The following is a 21,315-nucleotide window of genomic DNA, read 5'->3' on the forward strand; positions in this document are numbered from 1 at the left end:
CTATTCGGGGTCTTTTATGGTTCCATATAAATTTTTGAAGTGTTTGTTCTATGTCTGTGAAATATGCCATTGGTACTTTAATAGGTATTGCATTGAATCTGTAAATTGCTTTGGGTAGTATGGACATTTTGATGATGTTAATTCTTCCAATCCATGAACACGGTATACGTCTCCATTTGTTTGTGTCTTCCTTGATTTCTGTCTTCAGTGTTGTGTAATTTTCTGCATACAGGTCTTTAACCTCCTTGGTTAGATTTATTCCCAGATATTTTATTTTTCTTTTTGCTATATCGAATGGGATTTTTTTCTTGATTTCTGCTTCTGCTGATTCATTGTTAGTATACAGAAATGCCTTTGATTTCTGGATATTGACTTTGTATCCCGCTGTTTTGCCAAATTCATTTGTTAGTTCCAGAAAAATATGGAACGCTTCACGAATTTGCGTGTCATCCTTGCGCAGGGGCCACGCTAATCTTCTCTGTATCGTTCCAATTTTAGTATATGTGCTGCCGAAGCGAGCACTAATTCCAAATTTAAAAGAACAAACTGAGGTTGAAAAATTAAGGCAGGAGTTTATCAAAATTTAAGTGACTCCAAAGGAAATCCTGTAACTAGATAGGTACTCACAAGTAAAGAACATTACATGTAATGGGTGCCTTGAGTACTTTATGAGTGATGGAAAATTAGGCAACTTCTCTGTTACATATTCAGAAACCTTTTTGTGTAGGAGGAGACTGACATTTGGAATACTCGCTTCATTTTTTAAAAAAAAAATATACTTAGCATGCATTTATTTTTTTATTAAATGTGTTAGAGTGACATTGGCTAATAAGATTATATAGGTTTAAGTGTATGTTTGTATGATGCGTAATCTGCATCTTGCACTGCATGCCCGCCACCCAAATCGAATCACTGTATGTCACCACATAGGAGTATTTGTCCCCTTTACCCTTTACCAACCCCACCCCCTTCTGTAATCCACCCCCTCCTGTAATCCATGGGGTAACCACCATGTTGTTGTCTGTGTCAGTGAGTTTCAGTTCTTTATCCCATATATGAGTAAAATCATACGGTTCTTAGCTTTTTCACACTGACATTACACTTGGCATAATACTCCCAAGGTCCATCCATGTTGTCACAAATGGCAGTGTTTTATCTTTTCTTAAGGCTGAGTAATATCCCATAGTATACATGTACCACATCTTCTTGATCCAGTCATCTAGGGAAGGTCACCTTGGTTGGTTCTGTGTCTTGGCCACTGTGAGTAACGCTGCAATGAACACAGGGCTGCATATATATATCTTTGTGAATACGTGTTCTCAAATTTTTCTGGTAGATACCCAGAAGAGGGATTTCTGGGTCCTATGGTAACTCTATGCTTAATCTTTTGAGGAACCTCCAGACTGTTTTCCATGGTGGCTGTTCTTCATTCTTTTCGAAAGCCAGGCAATGAGTTGTTAAGGAATTCAGCATTCATTCCTTTGGCAGGTATTGATTGAGCATCTGCTGCGTGGCAGGATGCATAGGCTGGGATACAGGAAAAACAAGGAAGAGGCGATCTCTACTGCTAAGGGCTCGGGCAACATGGCAGCCCCCTGAGAAGGATGAGGACGGGTCTGCTGGGTGGCAGGACATCGCATTCCTCCCGCACTTGCTTATGTCTTTACCTGGAGCTCCGCTTTTATGTTTTCCGACTTACAACTGTAAATCTCCCCAGATGCTGCCTGAGAACAGCAATAATGGCAGTAGGAATGGAAGGGAAGGTGTTTACAGTTGACGCCAGAAATATAAAAAAGAAGGACTGGTGAGAGATCTCTGGAAAACTAGGGATGGGATTCGGGTGGATTATAGGAGACTGTTCTGCGTGGCATGGGCTCAGCTCCCACTCGGAAAGGCCAGTGGAAAGTGAGGTCCGTTACACAGGACCCACGCCCACAGATCAGTTTTCCCGTGGGGAACCAGGCCTGTGTTGTACCTAGGCCACTTTGAGACTTGCTTTTTGCTAAAACCCCCCACCCTGAATTGAGACAGCAAACCTTTACTGCGTGTCTTTAAAGTAACTTCCTAAAATCTATGCTAAACCTTCCAAGGGTGAGTATAACCAGTTCAACCACTTTTTCCTTTACATTTGCAAATATCCTTCTTCTGTGATGATTAGCAACATCCTCTCCTTTGCTTTCTGTAAAAGGTAACCACCTAAAGCGAATCTGTGCATAGTGAATGAGGACCTTCCTCAATGTGCTGTGCCCAGAAAACCAATAAAAGCTGGTTAAGGCAAGGGTCAACATGCTCTCCTCTTGAGAGGGTGGCCAGAACTGCTCCAAGGAGCTCTCCCCTTGAGAGAGTGGCCATGCTGTCCCTTTTCCTCCACAGGACTTGGTAGTCTGTGTGAATTTGTCTCATCTCATCTCATCCACAGTGCCTCGGACACTCCTGGCCGGTGTCCACATCAGTGGGTGGTGATGCTATGCATCTGAGAAATGGGCGGACCCTGAATTCTGACATTGGGGATGAGATAGTGAGCTCACTTTTCAGCGTGTAAGACCATCTGCAGAGAAGTTACCGGGGGAGATTTTTCAGGAAATGTGGCAGGAAAAGGAGAAGAGGGCAAAGGAGTGAAAGAAGGTCCATATTGTGCCGGAGAGTCTCGGTTTTGTCCTTGAGAAGATGTGAAAGAGAGAAAGCATTTGGATTAGCCGATGGCGTTCTATTTCATAGTTCAAACAAAGTGTGGAAAGCCACAAGCAGGAAAGAATAGGGAAATACCAGATACAAAGATTTTGGTATTCCTTTATTCCAAAACAGATAATGGAGGCCTGAACCAAAGCTATGGAGCGGGGGAATGCAGAGAAAGTGATGGACACACTTAGAAGCACATGTACAACGTAACAGTGACTGGCCCCCTCTGAATGTACATACACATCATTCATTCTCTGTGAATGTTTTCTTCTTCGTTGTGGTCTAATCTCCCATCACTGTACTGTGAAATCCTAGAGGGCAAGGGCTGTACCCGGCCCATCTTCTGTGTTCTATGGTTCTGAGCCCAGTGCTTCACTTACCATAGGTGCACTGAATATCAACTGATTTGACTCTGGTTACAGGGACACCGTTGGAAACCTAATAATGTCAGCCTGGACCCGACCTTTGGGAACATTTCCCCCACCTTCTCATTACACAGATGAGAAATCAGGAACCAGAGAAAGTGAGCCATTTGTCAGCGTCACACAGTTACGTGGTGGCAGAGGTAGACCCCAGGACTGGGCCAACTCTCTCCCAGCAGAGCGATCTGTGAGGCTCAGGGGCCCACACAGCCTTGCACTTCGTGTACACAGCTCTCAGGTCATGACTCTGAGTCAGACAGGCTTGGGGACGGAAGATCCTTTGGAGGTGTCGGGTGAAGAGGCAACTGTGAGGGTGAGTCAGTTCGCTGAGGATGCCGTAACAAAGTCTCACCACCGCCTGGGTGGCTTGAATAACCAAGATGTCTTGTCTCACAGTCCTGGAGGCTGGGAGTCAGAGACCAGGGTGGCTCCTCCTGGAGACCGTGAGGGGGAATCTGTCCTGGTTCGTCCCCTAGCTTCCGGTCACCTCCAGCAACCCCTGGCTTGTAGGTGGCATTCTCCCTGTGTGTCTTCACACCGTTTTCCCTCAGATTGTATCTGTTCCCATCTGAATTTCCCCTTTGTATAAAGCTACAGTTGTATTAGGTTAGCGCTCACCCTAATGGCCTCATCTTGGCTGCATCATCTTCAAAGCCCCTGTTTCCCCAAATACTGTCACGTTCACAGGCACTGGCCGTTAGGACTTTGTAATCTTTGGAGAGACACGGTTCAACCCCAGCAGGGGCCCACTTAACACCAACGGCCGTAACATGGTGACACTGGAACCCAGACCACCAGGCCTTGAGGTCACAGTCCCCCACATCAGCCTCTTCCCTCCTGAGTCACACAGTGACAGCAAACCCTTAGCTCCAGGGTGTTTGACATTAAACGCTTCCCACTGACTCTGTAAATGTCTACGGGAATGTCCGCCAGCTTTCCAAATGCCCAAAATTCAAGAAAGAGTCAGTATGCATTTCTTTTGGAACCTCGAATTTCAAATCGAGGGTTAGGCTGCCTTTGTTGGCGACTACTTGGGAATTTCCCAAAGGGGACAGTGCTCACATAGCTGGTGTAGGCTGGACTGGCTTCCCGTGGGCCCTGTGACATCCGATGGTGTTTCTTGACCCGTTCTTACCAGTGATTGGGTAGAGAAAGTCAGATTCAAAGACGAGTTCTTTTTCTTTCCAATCAGAAATAGGGCTTCAAAACCGTGTCTCTCCTTCCTTCACATCCTTCTCATTGCAGAGTAAGACTGGAAATGCCCTGTTCTAAGATATATTTTTTAGAGTCCCATAGTTTACAGCAGTGCCTTCCTTTTTTGTTTTGATGGTCAGCTTTTAGTCACATCGAAAAGGGTAATCTTTCCAGGCGGGACTTTCTTGTTTTCAGCTAGCCAAAAATAAAGGTTGTAGAAAAAAGAAGTCACTGGGTCTCCATCCTTTAAAGCAGCTCTGTCTGATATCTCCCAACATTTTTTTTTTCTTTCTCCTTGGCTTAGATAAAAGGATGGAAGAAGTTAAGTTGAGGTCAAGTGAGAGGGAGCTTGGGAAAAGCTAAAGGCGTTATTTCAGGTTCTCTGTATTCGTGCAATCGTGCCGGGGAAGTGAGATTTGCAGGAGAAACGGCACACACCACGGACATAGTCTCCACGTTCTCATTTTGCATTCAGCTGCCCTACATCCAGGCCTTTTCTTCCAAAGGCGGCTGGCAGTTAAACACCGCCCACTCACAGAGACAAACAAACAAAAAACCCTTGTCATCATTTTGAGACACTCCTGTGTTGCCACTAGAGAATACCTTTTTTTAGCTCCTGTTACACTTTTAACTTTTCTAGCAAGCTGTGCTGAGAGACAAGGGCCAATTGCTAAATAAAGTATTTTCCCAGCACCACGGGGGCATGGTTTCCATTTCTGTGCCCATAAGTAGGCAGGTTGTAAACCCGTCTGCTGGGGGCACCTGCAAAATCAGGTAAGAGTGATAACTCAGGCCCTGGCTGGGTAGTTCAGTTGGTTAGAGTGTCACACTAGGGCTGCAGGTTCAATCCCTGGTCAGGGCACATACAAGAATCAACCAATGAATGCACAAATAAGTAAAACACAGACACACACACTCTCGCTTGCTTGCTCTCTCTCTCATGCTCTCTTTTTCTTTCCTCTCTCTCTCTCTCTCTCTCTCTAAAATCATTACATACTTTTTTTAAGGAGTGATGATTCTGTCTTGGGCTAGTAGATACCACCCTTATAATTCTGTTCTCCCTCTTTTGGAATTTACTACCACCACTGCCCAACTTGTTTGCTATATTCCATAGAAGGTGGTCAGCTCTGCGACATAGATATTAAGTAAATTTTGAGTCGGAGTTGAGTCTTTTAGTTTTTCACACTTATCCTGTGAAACCACTACTTAAAAATAGTAGCTCCACAAAATCTCTAGGAACCCTGCTTGAAGTATAAAAACAGATTTTTTTAAAGGAATCCACAAATGTTGCAACATGTGATTAGCAAGAAAGGGAGCTATCTATCACATTGCTGTCAGCTATTCTTACATTTTCTTATTCAAATATAAAAGAATAAAAGGTTCGAAGGGTAGCCATGTAGGTATCCTATCTAATGCTTAAGTCTTAAGGTAATAGAGAAATCACCACCATCATTCCTTACAAAGAAGATTTTTAAATAAAATGATTCTAATAGCACCAGGTAGATATTCGAGCTCTCACCTCTGCACTTGACCTTTGTAGCTTAACTCTGGCATTTTTGGAGATCTAGTCTATGAAGTCCACGTCTATAAAAACAAAAAGAAAAAGCCATTCGTATACATAGTAGGTGCACCCATGCCTGCACACACATGTTTACACACACACTACAGGCCCCAGAGCTACTGATTTTGTGAATCTTAGAGCATATGTCTGCTCACGTGGAAAAATCAACTGGCTTGAAAGCAGAGTAAGTTTATCTCTAACAAGGGTTATGCATCTATGCATCCCTTGGTAGCAAAGACAAAATCTTCACGCCATTGCTATTCTTTTCTCCAACAGCTCCTGTAAACAGCAAGTTTATTTGTATGAGAAAGAAAGCAGGTCACTTTTGCTCAATCAGCTTCTCTCAATGAACTTCGTTTGCATCCTACTGAGTCATTATGGCACAATCATGATTCTAGCATGATACGCTCTTCGTTGAAAAGTGTCAGCTTTTCCGTGGCACAGAGAGACGGCCCTCTTCAAACGCCGAGTGGCCGAATCGATGCCACAATGAACTGATATTAACAGACACCCTGACGCCTGGCGAGGCTCGCTGTCCGTTTCAGGGAAGCGGCCAGGAAGCGAACGCCTCGCAGGGGTTAAACCACACGATTGCACTGCAGCCTATTTCTGTCAACACTTCGTTCAGTAAATAAACATTTATGCTTTCTGAAATGAAAGTGTATTTTTGAAGACAAGCCGTCAGACATTTTTGTGCCCTTCACACTTTCAACTGCTTAGCCTTTTTTTTTTTTTTTTTTTTTTTTGGTAAGTTAACTGCAAAGTGCATCCGTTTGCCAGGCTAAGGGGAAAAAAAAAAGTACGTGACAAGTGCCCAGGGCATCGCTGTCATGCTCCGAAGTGTCCAGGAGACAGAGGCAAAAGAGTTGGCACAGAACACACTTTCTTTAAGCCTCTTACTTCAGGGGTACCTGCCCCTTGAGCACCTTTTCAGTCCTCCCAAATGATGTTATTCCCACTGTCATCTGCTGTATTTGGAGCTCACTGTATTGCAGATAAACACGCTATTTAACTGCAGGTCAAGGTAGAGAGTCATTCTGCCCGCGAAATGCCCGAGATACATTAAATGGCAGGACTCCAGGACAGAGATGAAGGGAGATCAGAGTTGTCAGTGACATTCACGGAAGGGGGTGCAGCGGGGGAAGGAAAGAAAATATGCCCATGGTATCAGTGTATTTTAAAAAGCTGTAATACAGCCGAACATTTAAAACTATAACCTGTCACACACCAAAGATGAAGATCCCGGCAGGTACGAAATGGGAAGTTCAAACGACACCCCGGCAAAGCCTATTTTATTTCACCTGGGAAAGAGTTTTCTCTCCAAAGATAGCTAAATGTTATAGAAGGTTAGCACCTCTAACTTCCAGCCCAGTAGCTACAAAACGCCACTACATGCTGGTCAAGCACAAACAAGTAATTACCGTTTGGGGGCAAGGATGTGTGTGCCAATGGAGGCTTCGTGTGTTTACCAAGTTCCTTCGGTTCAGTGTATTGAAATGTGTGTTTTGCATGTAGACCTGGGTCGTTTAGGTTTTTATACTTTGCTCCGATCTACTGATACAAATAGTATTGTATCCGTGTGTCTGTCTGCACGTAAAATGCAGGTAGCACTCCTGCAGGGCAGGTAGGTGAACTTCATGGAATGGAAATATAATCTGTTGTGTATTCAGCTTCCTTGGTGATCAGAGGAACACAACTCTCTCTGATAGTTGGACGGTTACCTGGGCCTTTGGTCGGGAGAGCTTTTTCTGCTCTCTTCTTGATTGCCGAGGTGAGCTGGGAAAAGGTTAACGTGTTGAGATGCAGCTATTTCCAGACCAAGGAGAGAGAAAAGTCCAGACTTGTGTTTCTGTTGTGTAAAGTGGGGATTGTTGTTTTCCCTATCATTTTACGAAATCACACCTTTAATCAGCTGAAATAGACTTGAAGACAGCAAGCAAGCAAACTTGTCCAGCCTTTAATGTTATATCCATCTTTCCATCCTCCCTGGTCCCCACAAAAAGTAGAACCTTTCTTTATTTTTCCCCTTCTTTTTTTTAACTTAAGTAGTGAACGGGGAGAGGGGCAAAGTTAGGTTTATAGGAAGAACACACACACACACACACACATACACACACACACACATCCACCAGCATAGAAGAAACAAATTGCAGGCTCCACCAAAAAAAGAAGAAGAAGAACTTTTATTGCCCTTTTTTTTTTTTTTTTTTGGTTAATGAAACCCCAAAGAAATATGTGAGACGCTGTTATGGCTGAAAAATTGTTCATTTGTAAATTGCAGGGACAAAGAGACCTGAGCAACTTTCAAGTTTCTGTGCACGTCAATGTCGATAGCGGGCCTTCTCCATCATCAGCACTAAATTCACATTGATGCCTCTTTTCTTCTCCGTATTGATCGTTCCATGAGAACGTAGATTTGTATCTGTTAATTAATGCGTCCTGAAACAGCGTTTGTATTAATCAGGCAGATAAGAAAAATTGGATGGCAGCGCCCTCCTGGCAACCATGAAAGTGCTGGCCCTGATAAAATCGTGGGGGGACCTCAATAAAAAAGTTCCTCCTTCCACTCAATAAACTAATCATCCTGCTTTTAATTATTCGGCAGAAAGATGTGTGGAGATTGGAGAATGTGTAAATCTATTTACTAACAGAGGGAGAACGGGGCCCTCACAGGAAGGGGCTGCGGGCTGCGTGCTCTGTCCATCTGCTGCGGCAGAAACCGGCTGGTGGGGAATGAAGAGGAAAAGGAGACCTAAGAAAATTGAAAAGGGCTTTTTGCTCGTAATTTCCTAGGTGACCGTTTTATTTTTCATGCATTTAACTTACCAAAGAAATTCCTGTAGAGTCCCTTTTCTTGAATTAAAAAATGTTAGATGCGTAAGACCTCTTTCTCTTGGGAAGGGGGAACAGAACACAGAGCAATATTATTTGTTTGTTTGTATGTTTTTTTTTTTGTTTGTTTGATGTGAGTGTAACCTTCTCAACACCAAAAGCCAAGGGAGCTAAAACTCCTCAGATAAAATCAGTATTTTTCTGTTTTGAATGCCTGTTTAAAATGATATCAATTGTTTTAGCTGGTTTTATGAGGATATTTATTGATACAACCCCACATGGAAAAGACAAAAAAAGAGAGAGAAGGGGAAAAAGACTTACACAGCCAGTCCAAAGGAAGACCCATCAGGTAATATGACAGCAGCTTGATAAACAATGAAAGAAATGCCTTTTATGGACAGATGCCTGAAGTCCGCCTGAAACAGAGCTCGGCCAATCCCTCTTGATGATTTTATTAAACACTTCTACTTAATGGGGCCAAGTGGCAAACTGCTGGTCATCACCAACAGGCCAGGAAGTATTTCCCTCTCCTTTACTGTGCTGTGATTCTTCGTATCACAGGGGATATGAACAAGACACCAGGGATAAAAATGGGGACAACAGTGACCGGAGCAGGAGCCTAAGAAGGTGGGGCGGCACCGAATAAAGTCTAGACAGGGAGTAAAAATAAGTTTTATGAGTTGCGTTATCCGAAAATTCCCTCTTCTGTAGAACTGCTGGTGGCCTCAGATCATGGTACCCCTGTCCTCAAAGGCCACAGGAGTGGTTGGTTGGTTGGTTGGTTACCCTTGGAATCTCTGACATAACCTTGGAAATGAAGGTGAACTTTTAAAAAAGAAACTTTTTTTTTAGGACTCTTGGTAAAAGTGTGTCACTGATTATCAGATTTATTCACTAAGACCTTACTCTTTAACTTTCTTTTAGGATTTAGATCTGGTTCCTCTAAGTCACAGATATGTCTCTTCACTCTAAGTGGTTACTTGTACCACTTCATCATTTCCCGTTTAACCTCGTTTTCATATATATCTATGTGTAGATGTATTTGCATGTTTTCCCAAGCTCAGGAAGGACTGTAAGCATGGATGTATGTATAAATGTAGATGAGATTTTTAGTAAATAATTGAAAACAGTCATTCAGATGTTTCAGATAGAAATAATACCCAATGTAGCTACCCTTACTGCAGGCATATTATAAATTTGTGTCTTGTTGAATGTTTTTTATATTTTCCATGAAAAAAAATTACAGTACAAGTAAATGATCTGCTTCAAGATGAGATAGCCAGTAGCTTCCTGGGGCCAGTATTTAAATGTAGCTCTGGCTCTGCTCAACCTCTCCACAAAACCCCATTGCCCCATATTTAACTTTTTAAATAACTGGGACTTAATCCTCAGAATAAACTTGCTTTTCTGCTTGGTGAAGAGGCCAGGGTGCTAAGTATTCCACTCTCTTTTATACCAATAATCACTATTTTCAAAAGGGACTCATGGGTAATACTGTTGTGGACAATGTATTCCATTACAAAGGCATTCGGGACTATTGTAGAGAAATGTTTCCAAATTTCACTTCTCTATATGACCTACATTATTTATTTTCCTTTATTTTTTTGGCCTTTTATAAAGAAACTTTTCTGTTTATCAATACTAGTTTTTAGACATGAGGTTGTTGAAATGCCAACTTTCTATGACTCATTAAGACTTCAGCCAGAAAAATCAAGTATATGTAACGATTGCATCGTATTTTCCCCTCCAGTGCAAGAGAGAAAACTACTTCTCTGCTGAAGTCCCCTCAGCCCAGTCTATAAAGTATTGGGAAAACACCACCGCGTCGAAGCTGGTTGATGACTTTTACTGTGCCGCTCGCAGCGTGATCAGGGGAAAATTGAAGTGTGTCTGATCAAACTCAGCATAATTTTGTGTCCAAACGCAGAGGCCGCCCACCCTGTGAAACTAATGTGTTGCTATGAAATGATGGTTTTGGAGTAACTGGGTCTGCCCGTCTTCCCCCGCAGGCTTCTCCACGCTGTCCCTGGCCGACCAGATGAGCCTGCTGCAGAGCGCCTGGATGGAGATCTTGATCCTCGGGGTCGTGTACCGGTCTCTCTCCTTTGAGGATGAACTGGTCTATGCAGACGATTACATAATGGATGAAGACCAGTCCAAGTTAGCAGGCCTTCTTGACCTAAATAACGCTATCCTGCAGCTGGTAAAGAAATACAAGAGCATGAAGCTGGAGAAGGAAGAATTTGTCACCCTCAAAGCAATAGCTCTTGCTAATTCAGGTTGGCATATTGGCGCGGTCATTGTTGCATTTCCCAGTATGTCCGTTTCGCCCATCCCCTTCCCTACCTTCTTCCGAGATTTGCTGGACCCAGCTGTAAATTCTTGTATGAAACGGCAAAATTAGAGTCGTCATCGCTTTCGAGTGAGAAAGTTAAAAATAAAAACAATCAACGTAAGGGGAGTTAATTTTATTATATTTGCCTGTTGAAAGCTGTGGAATTTTGGCTGCCCTGTGCCTTTACCAATATGTAGCGTATGGCCATTCTCAGGACCAAATTAGCCCCATTGTCTTGTAAGCACAAGGGAAAATAAGTGTGAAGTACAAATACACACAAACCATGTGTCCCCTTCAAAAAATGCAAATGTTGCAATTGGAAAAAAATATATGGGGGTGTTTCTGATTTTGGTTCTCAATGAACTCTGTCTTCTTACCTAATGGAATCCTGTAAAGTCAAATTCGGCTGGGGGCGTATTCTTCCTCTCAGAGGAACTTACTGCTGACGCGGCGCAGGATCGGAATGATGGGAACACACAGTCTTTACACTTGTACTGAACCGTGCTCCAGCAGGGAGCCACCTCTGATAAGTAAAAATCGTTGGCGCTTTGTTGTTTTCCCCTTTGTGCCTTCCCAGATGCTTTCTTGTGGTCTTAGGTCTGTCTCGGCATTTGCATAAAGTTCCGGATACATCCCTCCTTAATGACGTGCCGATCATTAGATACCTGCTAGTCGATAGCGTGCTCTGATGCTCTGTGCCATTGACAGCCACACCGTGCCTTCCCATCTGCTTTTGTTTTGACCCTATCTTTGAACTTTATCTTGGTTGCCGGCCAGTAGTTTTCCCTTTAATTACAAGAAGGAAACTGTCAATAAAATCTGTTAAATGGGACGCAATGAGTGGCTTGAATGGGCGGACGGCTATTTGTTCAAATCCTGCAGCGTTCAAGGTATTGACAGTTTGTTTTCTGGGGCCATATGTGACGATCAATCTCAGGCCGGGCTCAGCCGCGCTGAAAAATGAAAAACCAGATTGCTTTTGCTTAGTTGTGGATGACGACTTTGTGATTTGGCGCGGTCCTAGTGAGATGAGACCTTCTGCCCAAATTGCCCCCATGAGAGCCAGGGACGCGTGACTGTTTTTAGAAATAATTTTTAATTGATTTTGTAATTAACAGTTCATCTGCAATATTGATGCCTGAATCCTAGACTGATGGGGGGAAATTGTTTTCCACGATGAAGTTGTACTTTCCTCTCTGTCTTTATAATGGAGTTCAGCATTTCACACTTTTATTTGTGAATGCAGCCTTCTTCCTCACGGCAGCATTCTCCTCTCCTGCTTCCCGGTGAAACTGTAAAAGGTGATTCACTGTGACAAATGGCATTGTGTCATGGCAAACCCTCCGGAACCCCTGGTCCTGCTCTCTAGAAAACCAAAGAGGGACATGGGGTTGGAATTTCCCAAGAATTTATTAATGTGTAGAGACTTCATTTTACAGCATCTCTTGTAATTAGCTGAATGATTTGGGAAAGCATTTTTATTTGGTAATTATATAGAAATTCAAATTTAAACATTTACTTGGTTAATTATTTAGAAAGTACAGCAAGCCTGTTTTGGTATCATTCATGTTTCCAATTGCCTTTTTCGATAATTAACTAATCATGAATGCTGAGCAATGCTAAGATTTAATCATCAAAATTGCTGAAGATTTTATAATGTGAGAAGTTAGATGCAGACTTCCTGGCTACGGATTAGGATTTAGGGCGCCTCAGTGGCAGCTTGTCTGATTCTGTTGTAGAGAAGTAGAATCATTCATATTTTTATAGATAAATGATCAAACCCTGCACACTTTTCCCTTAGGAGGAGAAAGTGACCTACTTTAGACAGGTGATTAGAGGTTATTGAGAGAACTAGTTAGTTTGTTTTTCTTGTTTCAAGCCACAAATAATTAACAAGCCCCCCCGCCCACCTTTTCCCTTTATTATCGTACTGAGTAACCTTACTTTTTTAAGAAAATTTCACCTTGTCACAAAATTTCCCCTCCTGTTGTTTTAACAGTCTTTTAGCCTCTCAATACCAATAGCAATGGAGCCAGCATCCCTAATAAAGAGAAATGAGTCAGGGCTGTAAGCCCTAAGTGTTTATTCCTAAGTGTGCTCCTCCCCTGTGTCACTTAGATATGGTCTTTCTCTTCCCCTCTGACTTGCAAGCTTCACCATTTTACTTGGAACACTTGACTCAGAAAGTCATTTTCTCTGATACTGTACAGGACGCCACTCATTCCTGTTTTTCATTCATTCTTTTCGGGGGGGGGACCATTATTGAGAGGACAGTGAGAAGGTTGTAGATTTGATCTTGCTTAGACCCAGCGATTCTTAAGCTACTCATAGATACATCCATATGAAAATGTTGTAATACGATTTCTAGAGACCCTGAAAAGCTTATAGATTGTCTTTGTGTATTTAGAAATTTCAGATCACCATGAGTAACTGTGTGTAAAAAGAAAAATCTATTTCAGTGTTATTTATGGGTATCTTGGCATCCCTTCTAGGGCTGAAGGTGTTCACCACCATTGTCTCATTAATCTAAATTTCAGCTTATTTTAAACATCTGTCTTTATTCGATAATTATAAATGTTGTGCTTACACTCAGGAAGCAGAGAATTGGCTTCCTGATAATTGCTGTCATATTTTTTTGTAGCTTTGTTTTTGTCATATGTGAGTTCAGGAACACTTACACACCAGAATGCCAGTGGAAGTACAGTACGTATCTTCAGGTACATGCCCCCCTCCAAAAAAATATAGATATATTTCATGAACTAATACTTTAGTTCTTACATTTAAATATTTGAAAACCCTCAATAATTGCTCCAGTTAATTTTGAAGGTAAAAAACCCAAAACTCAGTGGCTTAAGCTACATATTTGGCTGTTCTTCACTTTTTGCTCAAATCTGCTATCACTGTGAGTCATTTTAATTTTATTTAATATAGTATATTTGGGTTGTTTTTAAATGTAGTGCAACCCTTACATGTCATACATGTTTCTATTTCAAATGTGTAAAGCAGTAAAAACTAGTTCTCAAATGTTTTTTTCACCATGCTCAGTGTTTACTATGCTTTGACACAGTAGAGGAAATATTGGCTTCAGGTGTATCTGTGATTCCAACCCGGGTAATTAGCATATAGACTACGTTGCCACTGCCTTTTCTGAGGGGTGGCATAGCAACATTTTCCTTTACTGGTCTTAAGATAATGAGCATTCTGTTACAAAAGGTCATTGTCGTGGTACGGATCATTGATGATCTGGGGAAGGTTGAAAGATGTACCACTCAGGTTGGAATCATCATTCGCTTTAGTGACTGTAATTGTCTTTATCACTCCCAGTAAATGGAATTAGGAAGCTCCTAGAAAAATATAAGTTGCTGGAGGCAGAGAGAAAGCCTGGAGTACTTGTAAGGGAAGAGAAGGGGACCAGCAGGAGAGTCTCATTTGGTGAGATACATGTAACCATGATAACAATAATTGGGGATTTGTGCAAGAAGCCTGCAGGAACGAAGTGGGGGACCACAGGGGTGTTCTATGGCTCACCATTTTATATGAATTCTGTGTAAGAGTGAGTGGTGTAGCTGCTGTAAATGTAAAATTCTGGTTTCACAGCCAGAGCCGGACACCAAGAGAACAGCTTTCCTGAGACAGCAAGTTTCAGGAAATCAGGAGTTCTCGCCATGGTTCAGCACAAAACCAGAATTATTGTGACTATTTTTTAAAATTTTTATTTATTTCAGTTTTTTTTTTTTTAGACAGAAGAGATGGGAGGGAGAAAGAAAGGGAGAGAAACATCAATGTGTGGTTGCCTCTCTTGTGCCCCCTCCTGGGGACCTGGCCTGCAACTCAGGCATATGCCCTGACTGGGAATTGAACCGGTGACCCTTTGGTTCACAGGCCAGTGCTCAGTCCACTGAGCCACGCCAGCCAGGGCTATTGTGACTATTTTTAATATTAGAAATACAACTTCTCTGAGTTAGCAAACACCTAAAAGTCATTTAATCCAACTCCCTCCTTGATACGTGAACAATGTCCTTGGTAGTTTCTCCAAGTGTGTCTGCAGTCCTGATGGGAACTCTCCTTGGCTCACTAATGCCTGGAGGGGATCACTCCATGAGCAGTTTCTCAGTCCCTCTCTATCTCCTTCACCATTTTGATACGAAACACAGCACCTTAAACACACACACACACACACAGAAAACAAATGTGTAACCTAATGAGCGTATTAGTTTCCTACAGATGCTGTAACAAATTGCCACAGCCTGGCGGCTTTAAACCACACGTATTTATCCTCTTGCAGCTGTGGTGGTCAGAAGTCCGTAATCAGTTTCACTAGGTTAATGGATCCCCAGGGCCGTGCCCCCTCCAGAGGGAGGCTGTCTGGGGACAGCCCCCGACCTTGACTTTTCAGCTTCCAGAGCGGCAGGCCTGTCCTTCCTGGGCTCATGGCACCTTCCTCCGTCTTCAAAGCCACAGGTGTGGCCTTTTCTTCAATGGCTTTGAAGCCTTTTTCTTCCTTTACCTCCCACTTACAAAAACACTTGATTTCGCCAAAGGCGCGGTTTTCAGCCTCCTACAATGAATATGAACAAAAGTGAGGTCAAGAAAGAAACATGTGCAAGGCATCGCAGGAATCCCTCCCTCCCCTCAAAAGTAGCCACTATCCTGACTTCCATAGTCATCAGTTGTTTGTGTCCGACGGTTTTATTTCGAGATGTGTATCCCCAGGCACAGTAACCTTTAAAAAAATTCCTTATGGGATTTTCATTCTCCTTTCATCGAAAAGTTCCTCTTTCATTTTTTTTCCCTCTTGAAGAAGTGTGGACTTGGCAGATTGCATACTCTAGACCTGCTTCATCCTACTTCTCTGCCCTTTGCATTCCGTGCAAATTAGCGTCTGAATCCAGAGTCTTGATCAGACCAGGTTCAATGTCTGTGGCACCCACAAGTGGTGCGTTTTCCGCTGGGAAGCACGTTCCATCTGCCTGTCTCTCTGTGATGCTCCTTACTTACATCTGCCCATCACTGGGGGGTTGCAAAATGTTGATTTGTAGTTTTACCATTTCTTTTTTTCATTCAGTAGTTGGGATATTTATAGAAAGTGACTCTTTTTCTCGTCCATATTTTGTTGCCCGTGATAGTTTGTTTAGGAAAGGTAGGCTAACTGCTTGATTTTTCTCTTTATTTACGTGTTCTCAAGATAAAGAATTGGCACCCTATTTTTTAATGTCATTAGAAACACACGTATTTAAACATACTCAATGGATTTCAATCAACCGCAGTTACAATCCTTTTTCAAGCTCGAACGGTCACATTTGGGGTCAGTTTGGAACACAGGTGCTGATTTTCTCTAGTGTTGGTGAAGTTCTACTCTGGGCCAGCCTTCAGGTGAGCTTCTGGTATCCTTTTGAGTGACTTAATAGTTTAATAATGTCCTTCCTGTGTCGTATGACAAGGTGTTCCATGCTTATCTAAAATATTTCCAGTCCGGGGTCTGGAATCCAATTATAACCTGGGTGCTAGGTTGCTCTTGACTCACTGCCACATCCCTGGGTTGGGCAATCATCCTGGGCCCCTTCAAGGGACAGAGGTGGGGACACAGACACGCACACAATGATCTGATGCTGTGTGTGTGTGTGTGTGTGTGTGTGTGTGTGTATCTTGGGGACACCTTGCCACCCAGTTTTTATGTAGATCAGTTGTGCCATCAATTTCTCTCTTGATCTCTTCCTGATTGTCATATGCAGATTTAGAGAGATTAAAATATTTTGCTGCTGTTCCTGCCATCTTCCCTGAATCCCCTCTGCCTACTTTTCATCAGAACCTTATGATCCACAACTTCTATTTTAAAAGAAGTACCAACTCCTCCATCCCTCAACAGCCTCAGCCAGCACCGCTCAGCACCCCAGCGTGGGGCAACCCAAGGGGTCGCTCTCTTAGGCTCCTTCCGCGCTGCACAGAAAGTTCTGAGACACGAACTCTCTTTTAGAGAGAAGCTTTATCTCACTCCTCTGTTGTGTCCATCATACTGTGTTTTGCTCCTTTAATGACTGGAGAAAGTCACATTTCTTTTGGCTCCCACCTCAGAGAGTAAAATATTGAGAAAGTTAATGAATTGATTCTATGTTATGATTAGGAGTTGAAGCTTAATATATGGGTGATAATGTATCTATCATATATACTCTAGTTATCTCTTGAAATCTTGATTTTCTTAAAATAGCATTTGTTTGTCTTACTGTCTAGTTCAATAGTTCTCAACCCTAGCTTGGCCAAAGAATCACCTAGATTTTAACAGATACTGATGTCCTAATTCAGCCCCAATTTTCCGATTTTCTGCTTCAAGAAATCTGGGCTTGGGCCTAGGCATATTGGGGTTATTTTTTTTCTACGTGAATACTGACTGGCACTATTTCCTTTAAAAACATATTTCTTTCCTCAAAGAAACCATCACCAGCAACCAAAAGTAAATAATTATGTAAATGAGTGCCAGTTCTGTTGAGTCTGGCATAAATCTATAAATTCAGCCCGAAGAACAAAACAAAGATTAAAGCTACAGAGCCAGAACTTGAACTAGGATCTCTAATGGAGATTAATATTTTCTTCAGCAGTCTGCCGGCTGAATCACGGTCTAATTAAATAGTTCAGATTTAGTGAGTTTGCATTTAAAGTATTAGCAAATCCAAGAAACGGGTAAAGCTAAAATGAGTTAGAATTTTTTTTCTGCAAATGGGAAGTTAAATTATCATAGTAATTTGATTAAATCATTTTTAAATCTCATACGCTAAATCACAGCCTTTAAAGAATAGTTTGAAGTCTTAATTGCTGTTTGTGAGCAGATCTCTCTGCTATTTGTTCTCGCCTCATTTCCCGTGACATCCTGTAATACATCTCCTGCTGGGCCCCAGTGGTGGGGAAGGGAGTCTGCACTGGGGGTGGGGGCTGAGTACCTGTGCCGCTGACTTCAAGCATTGAAAGGTCTGCCTTGTCGAAGAAGGAAAGGTCCCCTGCATAGTCCCAGTAGCTGGGACCAAAGTTTGGAAGTTGGAGACAGACTTGGAAAAATATGAAGACGTTTCTAATAGTTAGCTCTGTTTTTGTCGAGTAGAAATGCTCTCCCCACATAGAACTGGAAATGTCTTCACGCAAGTCTTGTAGGGGAGATTTTTGATGAAGGTAATAGGGTGAATGGGGTGAGTTCAGAGGATGATTTCAACTCATTAAAAAAAAAGGAAAAGAAATGTCACGTACAAGGTTATCAATTCTGGCAGCACGCTGTGATTCGAAGAAACCTGAGGCTAAGCCGCACTCTGACCCTCCCCCCCCCACTACCACGTGACTTATGGGGCAGTGGGGGCATGAAATGAGGCAGTGGTCCCACAGTGTTTTCCAGAGGCCTGGCCAGAACCAGGTTCTTAATACCACGTGTATTTATTATGTTTGTTCTGCGTTTCGGGGGCATTCTGCTTGGAAAATAGTTTGTTTTCATTTTGTCTATAAAGAAGACCATCTCTGCTTTCCCACCCTTTTATCCGCCTCTACTATTACTCAGAGTGCTAACTCTTAGTTACAAGGACAGGTTGGACGAGTCCCCCCATCTCCCTTCCCTTACTGTACGAAGCCAATCTTTTGTGTACCTGGGCATTCACCGCTGTGTGTGTCCCTGCCACCATTTCCCCTCAGACAGCATTTAATGCAAAACCAGAGGCAAGTATCAGAGTATGTCGTTGTCCTCTCTGTGACTCCTTTTGTCGCTAATATGACCAACCCTCAGACAAACTGAAAATTACACGTGCTTGTTTTAAAGACAAGACCCGTAGGCAGTGGGTGGGATTACAGTTCATCCGGGAACCATAGTGGAGAGACTTCAAGAAAGAAGCCATCTGTAGGGAAGGATGGGGTACACGGGGAAGAGTGCCTTGCATTCCACTCCAGGGCCCCACTGTGAACGTTCCCATGTGAAAGGATTCCTCCTTTTGGCTCCTTCAGGCAGGAATGAAGTCCTGAGCAGGAAACACTTACAAAAATGGTACTCCAGATTACTTAAAACTCTCTCAAAGAAATGTGTCACTATAATAACCACCTAACATGAATAGTTGTACTTCACCAATAATGCAGTCGCGGTGACTCCAAGTGACCACATAAAAGAAAAACAATAAACAAAATACAAAGACAAGTTCAAAATATGTTACCACTTGCAATGGTCCTCAAGCCTTTGCCCTCGCTGGTGTGGCTCAGTTGGTTAGGCATTGTCCACAAACCACAAGGTCACTGGTTCAGTTCCCAGTCAGAGCACATGCCTGGCCTGCAGGATTGGTCCTCAGCTGGGGCATGAAGGGGGCCAGTCTGTGTTTTTCTCTCACATCCGTGTTTTCATCTCCCTCATTTTCTCCCTCCCCTCCCCTTTCTCTAAAACAGAAAGGAATTTAAAAAAATCAAAAAGCAGCATTCAAGCTTTTGATTACTTTGCCATAATTTTTATCGTATGTTCAGCCACTTGATATTAAATCACATTTCCTCTTCTTTTTGCCCATGTGATCTGATGCTTAAATTATAGGAAGGATTAGGCTAACTACATATATCTTAGAACTCAGCCATCTCCAAGAACCAGAATTATTAAACATGCAGAATCCCCCCAAAGACCCCATTATGTGTAATTAACAGATAAACTGTCATCAGAATCAATAAAACGTGCTAAATGATTCAAACTTGTATATAATTAAGTGTCTGGTTTAGAACTAGAGCTGTAAGTTTTATCCCCCCGTCCCCACCCTCTCCCGTTTCTTGCAAGAATAATGTGGCGACCCTGTTCACCCTTTCCTTGCCTGATCGAATTTGATTTTTAAATTAAACTCAGACCTCATTAATGGAAAGACTTTATTTGTGTATCAGTGGAGAAGCAGGCTAGGTAAGGATCCTTTAAGGAGCTGTGAAGAGTCCTCTAAAAATTCTACAACTGAACACGGTGTTAGATTCTGGGTACTTACGTGGAATTCTTAAAATCTTGGTCATCAATGTTTTTCTTTCCTTTTAGGAAATACGAGCTTTTTCGGGGCAAAGTCCGAATTGTAAACAACTTTACTTCCACAGCATGGAAAGTAATACTTTTAATAGATGGCCTTCCATAATTGTTGAAGGAATGAATAAATACATGCATGATGTAATGACTACAATAGCCAAGATTGTAATGTGTTCAGAGAGAGGCTTCTCTCGCTCAGTCTTGAGAGACAGAGAGAGAAAAAAAACCCACACCTTTTAAATAATGGATCTTTTGTAACAATTCCCATGTTCTAAGTAAGCACTGTGTATTATCTATTACCAGGAAATTTAGACAGAGTTAGGAAAGGTGAGGCTCTGAATGCATCGCAGCTAAGAGCTTATCAGTGTTCAGGAATAACACTAAACTTTCACCACGCTGTGATACATGGGGTTTTGTTATTGTCAGCGTTCATCACACTGTCATGCATAGGTTGTACCATTATTAATAGCACGGTTTGTGTTTTTTGCCTTCTGGTGCAGATTCCATGCATATAGAGGACGTGGAAGCGGTTCAGAAGCTCCAGGACGTCTTACACGAGGCCCTGCAGGATTACGAAGCCGGACAGCACATGGAAGACCCTCGACGGGCCGGCAAGATGCTGATGACGCTGCCCCTCCTGAGGCAGACGTCCACGAAGGCCGTGCAGCATTTCTACAACATCAAACTCGAAGGCAAAGTCCCCATGCACAAACTTTTTTTGGAAATGCTGGAAGCCAAGGTCTGACCGAAGGCCTTCGGGGCCTCCTTCACCTGCACGCCGGAAAAGGGAAAATAAACCCGAGGGTGATGTCGAAGAAACGTAGAGTTTAGTCAACACCATCAAAAATCAACAAAGACTGCACTGATAATTTAGCAGCAAGACTATGAAGCAGCTTTCAGATTTTTCCATATCTTCCTGAAGAATTTCTTTCTGCCTGATCTCATTTTTCTTCTTCACTTCTCTTCCTCTTCATTTTTTCCTCCCTCTCTTACTCCTCCTTTCCCTTAGTGTTTGACTTTCTCGATTATTGGTTCCCGCTCTCATTTCCTTCCTTCTTTCCTTCCTTCCTTCCTTCCTTCCCTCTCTCTCTCCCTCCCTCCCTCCCTCCCTCCCTCCCTCCCTCCCTCCCTCCCCCACTCCTTCCCACCTCCCTTCTACTCTCCTTTCTCTCTTCTCAGCCTTCTTTCTTCTAAATTTTAAATAGCTCTAAAAAAATTTTTCTTCTTTCCTTTCCCTCCCTCCCTCCCTCCCTCCCTTCCCTCCTCCCTACCCTTCTTCCTTCTGCTGCTG

At 42.7% G+C, this 21,315-nt stretch overlaps 1 protein-coding gene and 1 non-coding gene across 11 annotated transcripts in view; one reads left to right on the plus strand and one right to left on the minus strand.

Annotated features, from left to right (window-relative positions):
* Positions 1-21,114, plus strand: part of ESRRG (estrogen related receptor gamma) — a 511,461-nt gene extending 490,347 nt beyond the window's left edge. For all 10 annotated transcript variants that reach the window (XM_037069462.1, XM_037069456.1, XM_037069453.1 and 7 more), the window contains 2 exons: positions 10,698-10,967; positions 20,525-21,114. In XM_037069462.1, coding sequence (XP_036925357.1) covers positions 10,698-10,967; positions 20,525-20,769 — 515 coding nt within the window. In that variant the 3' untranslated portion in view covers positions 20,770-21,114. The remainder of the gene's footprint in view (positions 1-10,697; positions 10,968-20,524) is intronic.
* On the minus strand, positions 416-522 carry LOC119003284 (U6 spliceosomal RNA). Its single transcript, XR_005069921.1, has one exon. It is a non-coding gene; the product is annotated as a U6 spliceosomal RNA (small nuclear RNA).
* Positions 21,115-21,315: the final 201 nt, after the last annotated feature.

This window comes from Sturnira hondurensis, unplaced genomic scaffold (assembly GCF_014824575.4).
Source record: "Sturnira hondurensis isolate 20B ecotype Veracruz unplaced genomic scaffold, ASM1482457v3 Scaffold0018525, whole genome shotgun sequence".
NCBI lineage: Eukaryota > Metazoa > Chordata > Mammalia > Chiroptera > Phyllostomidae > Sturnira > Sturnira hondurensis.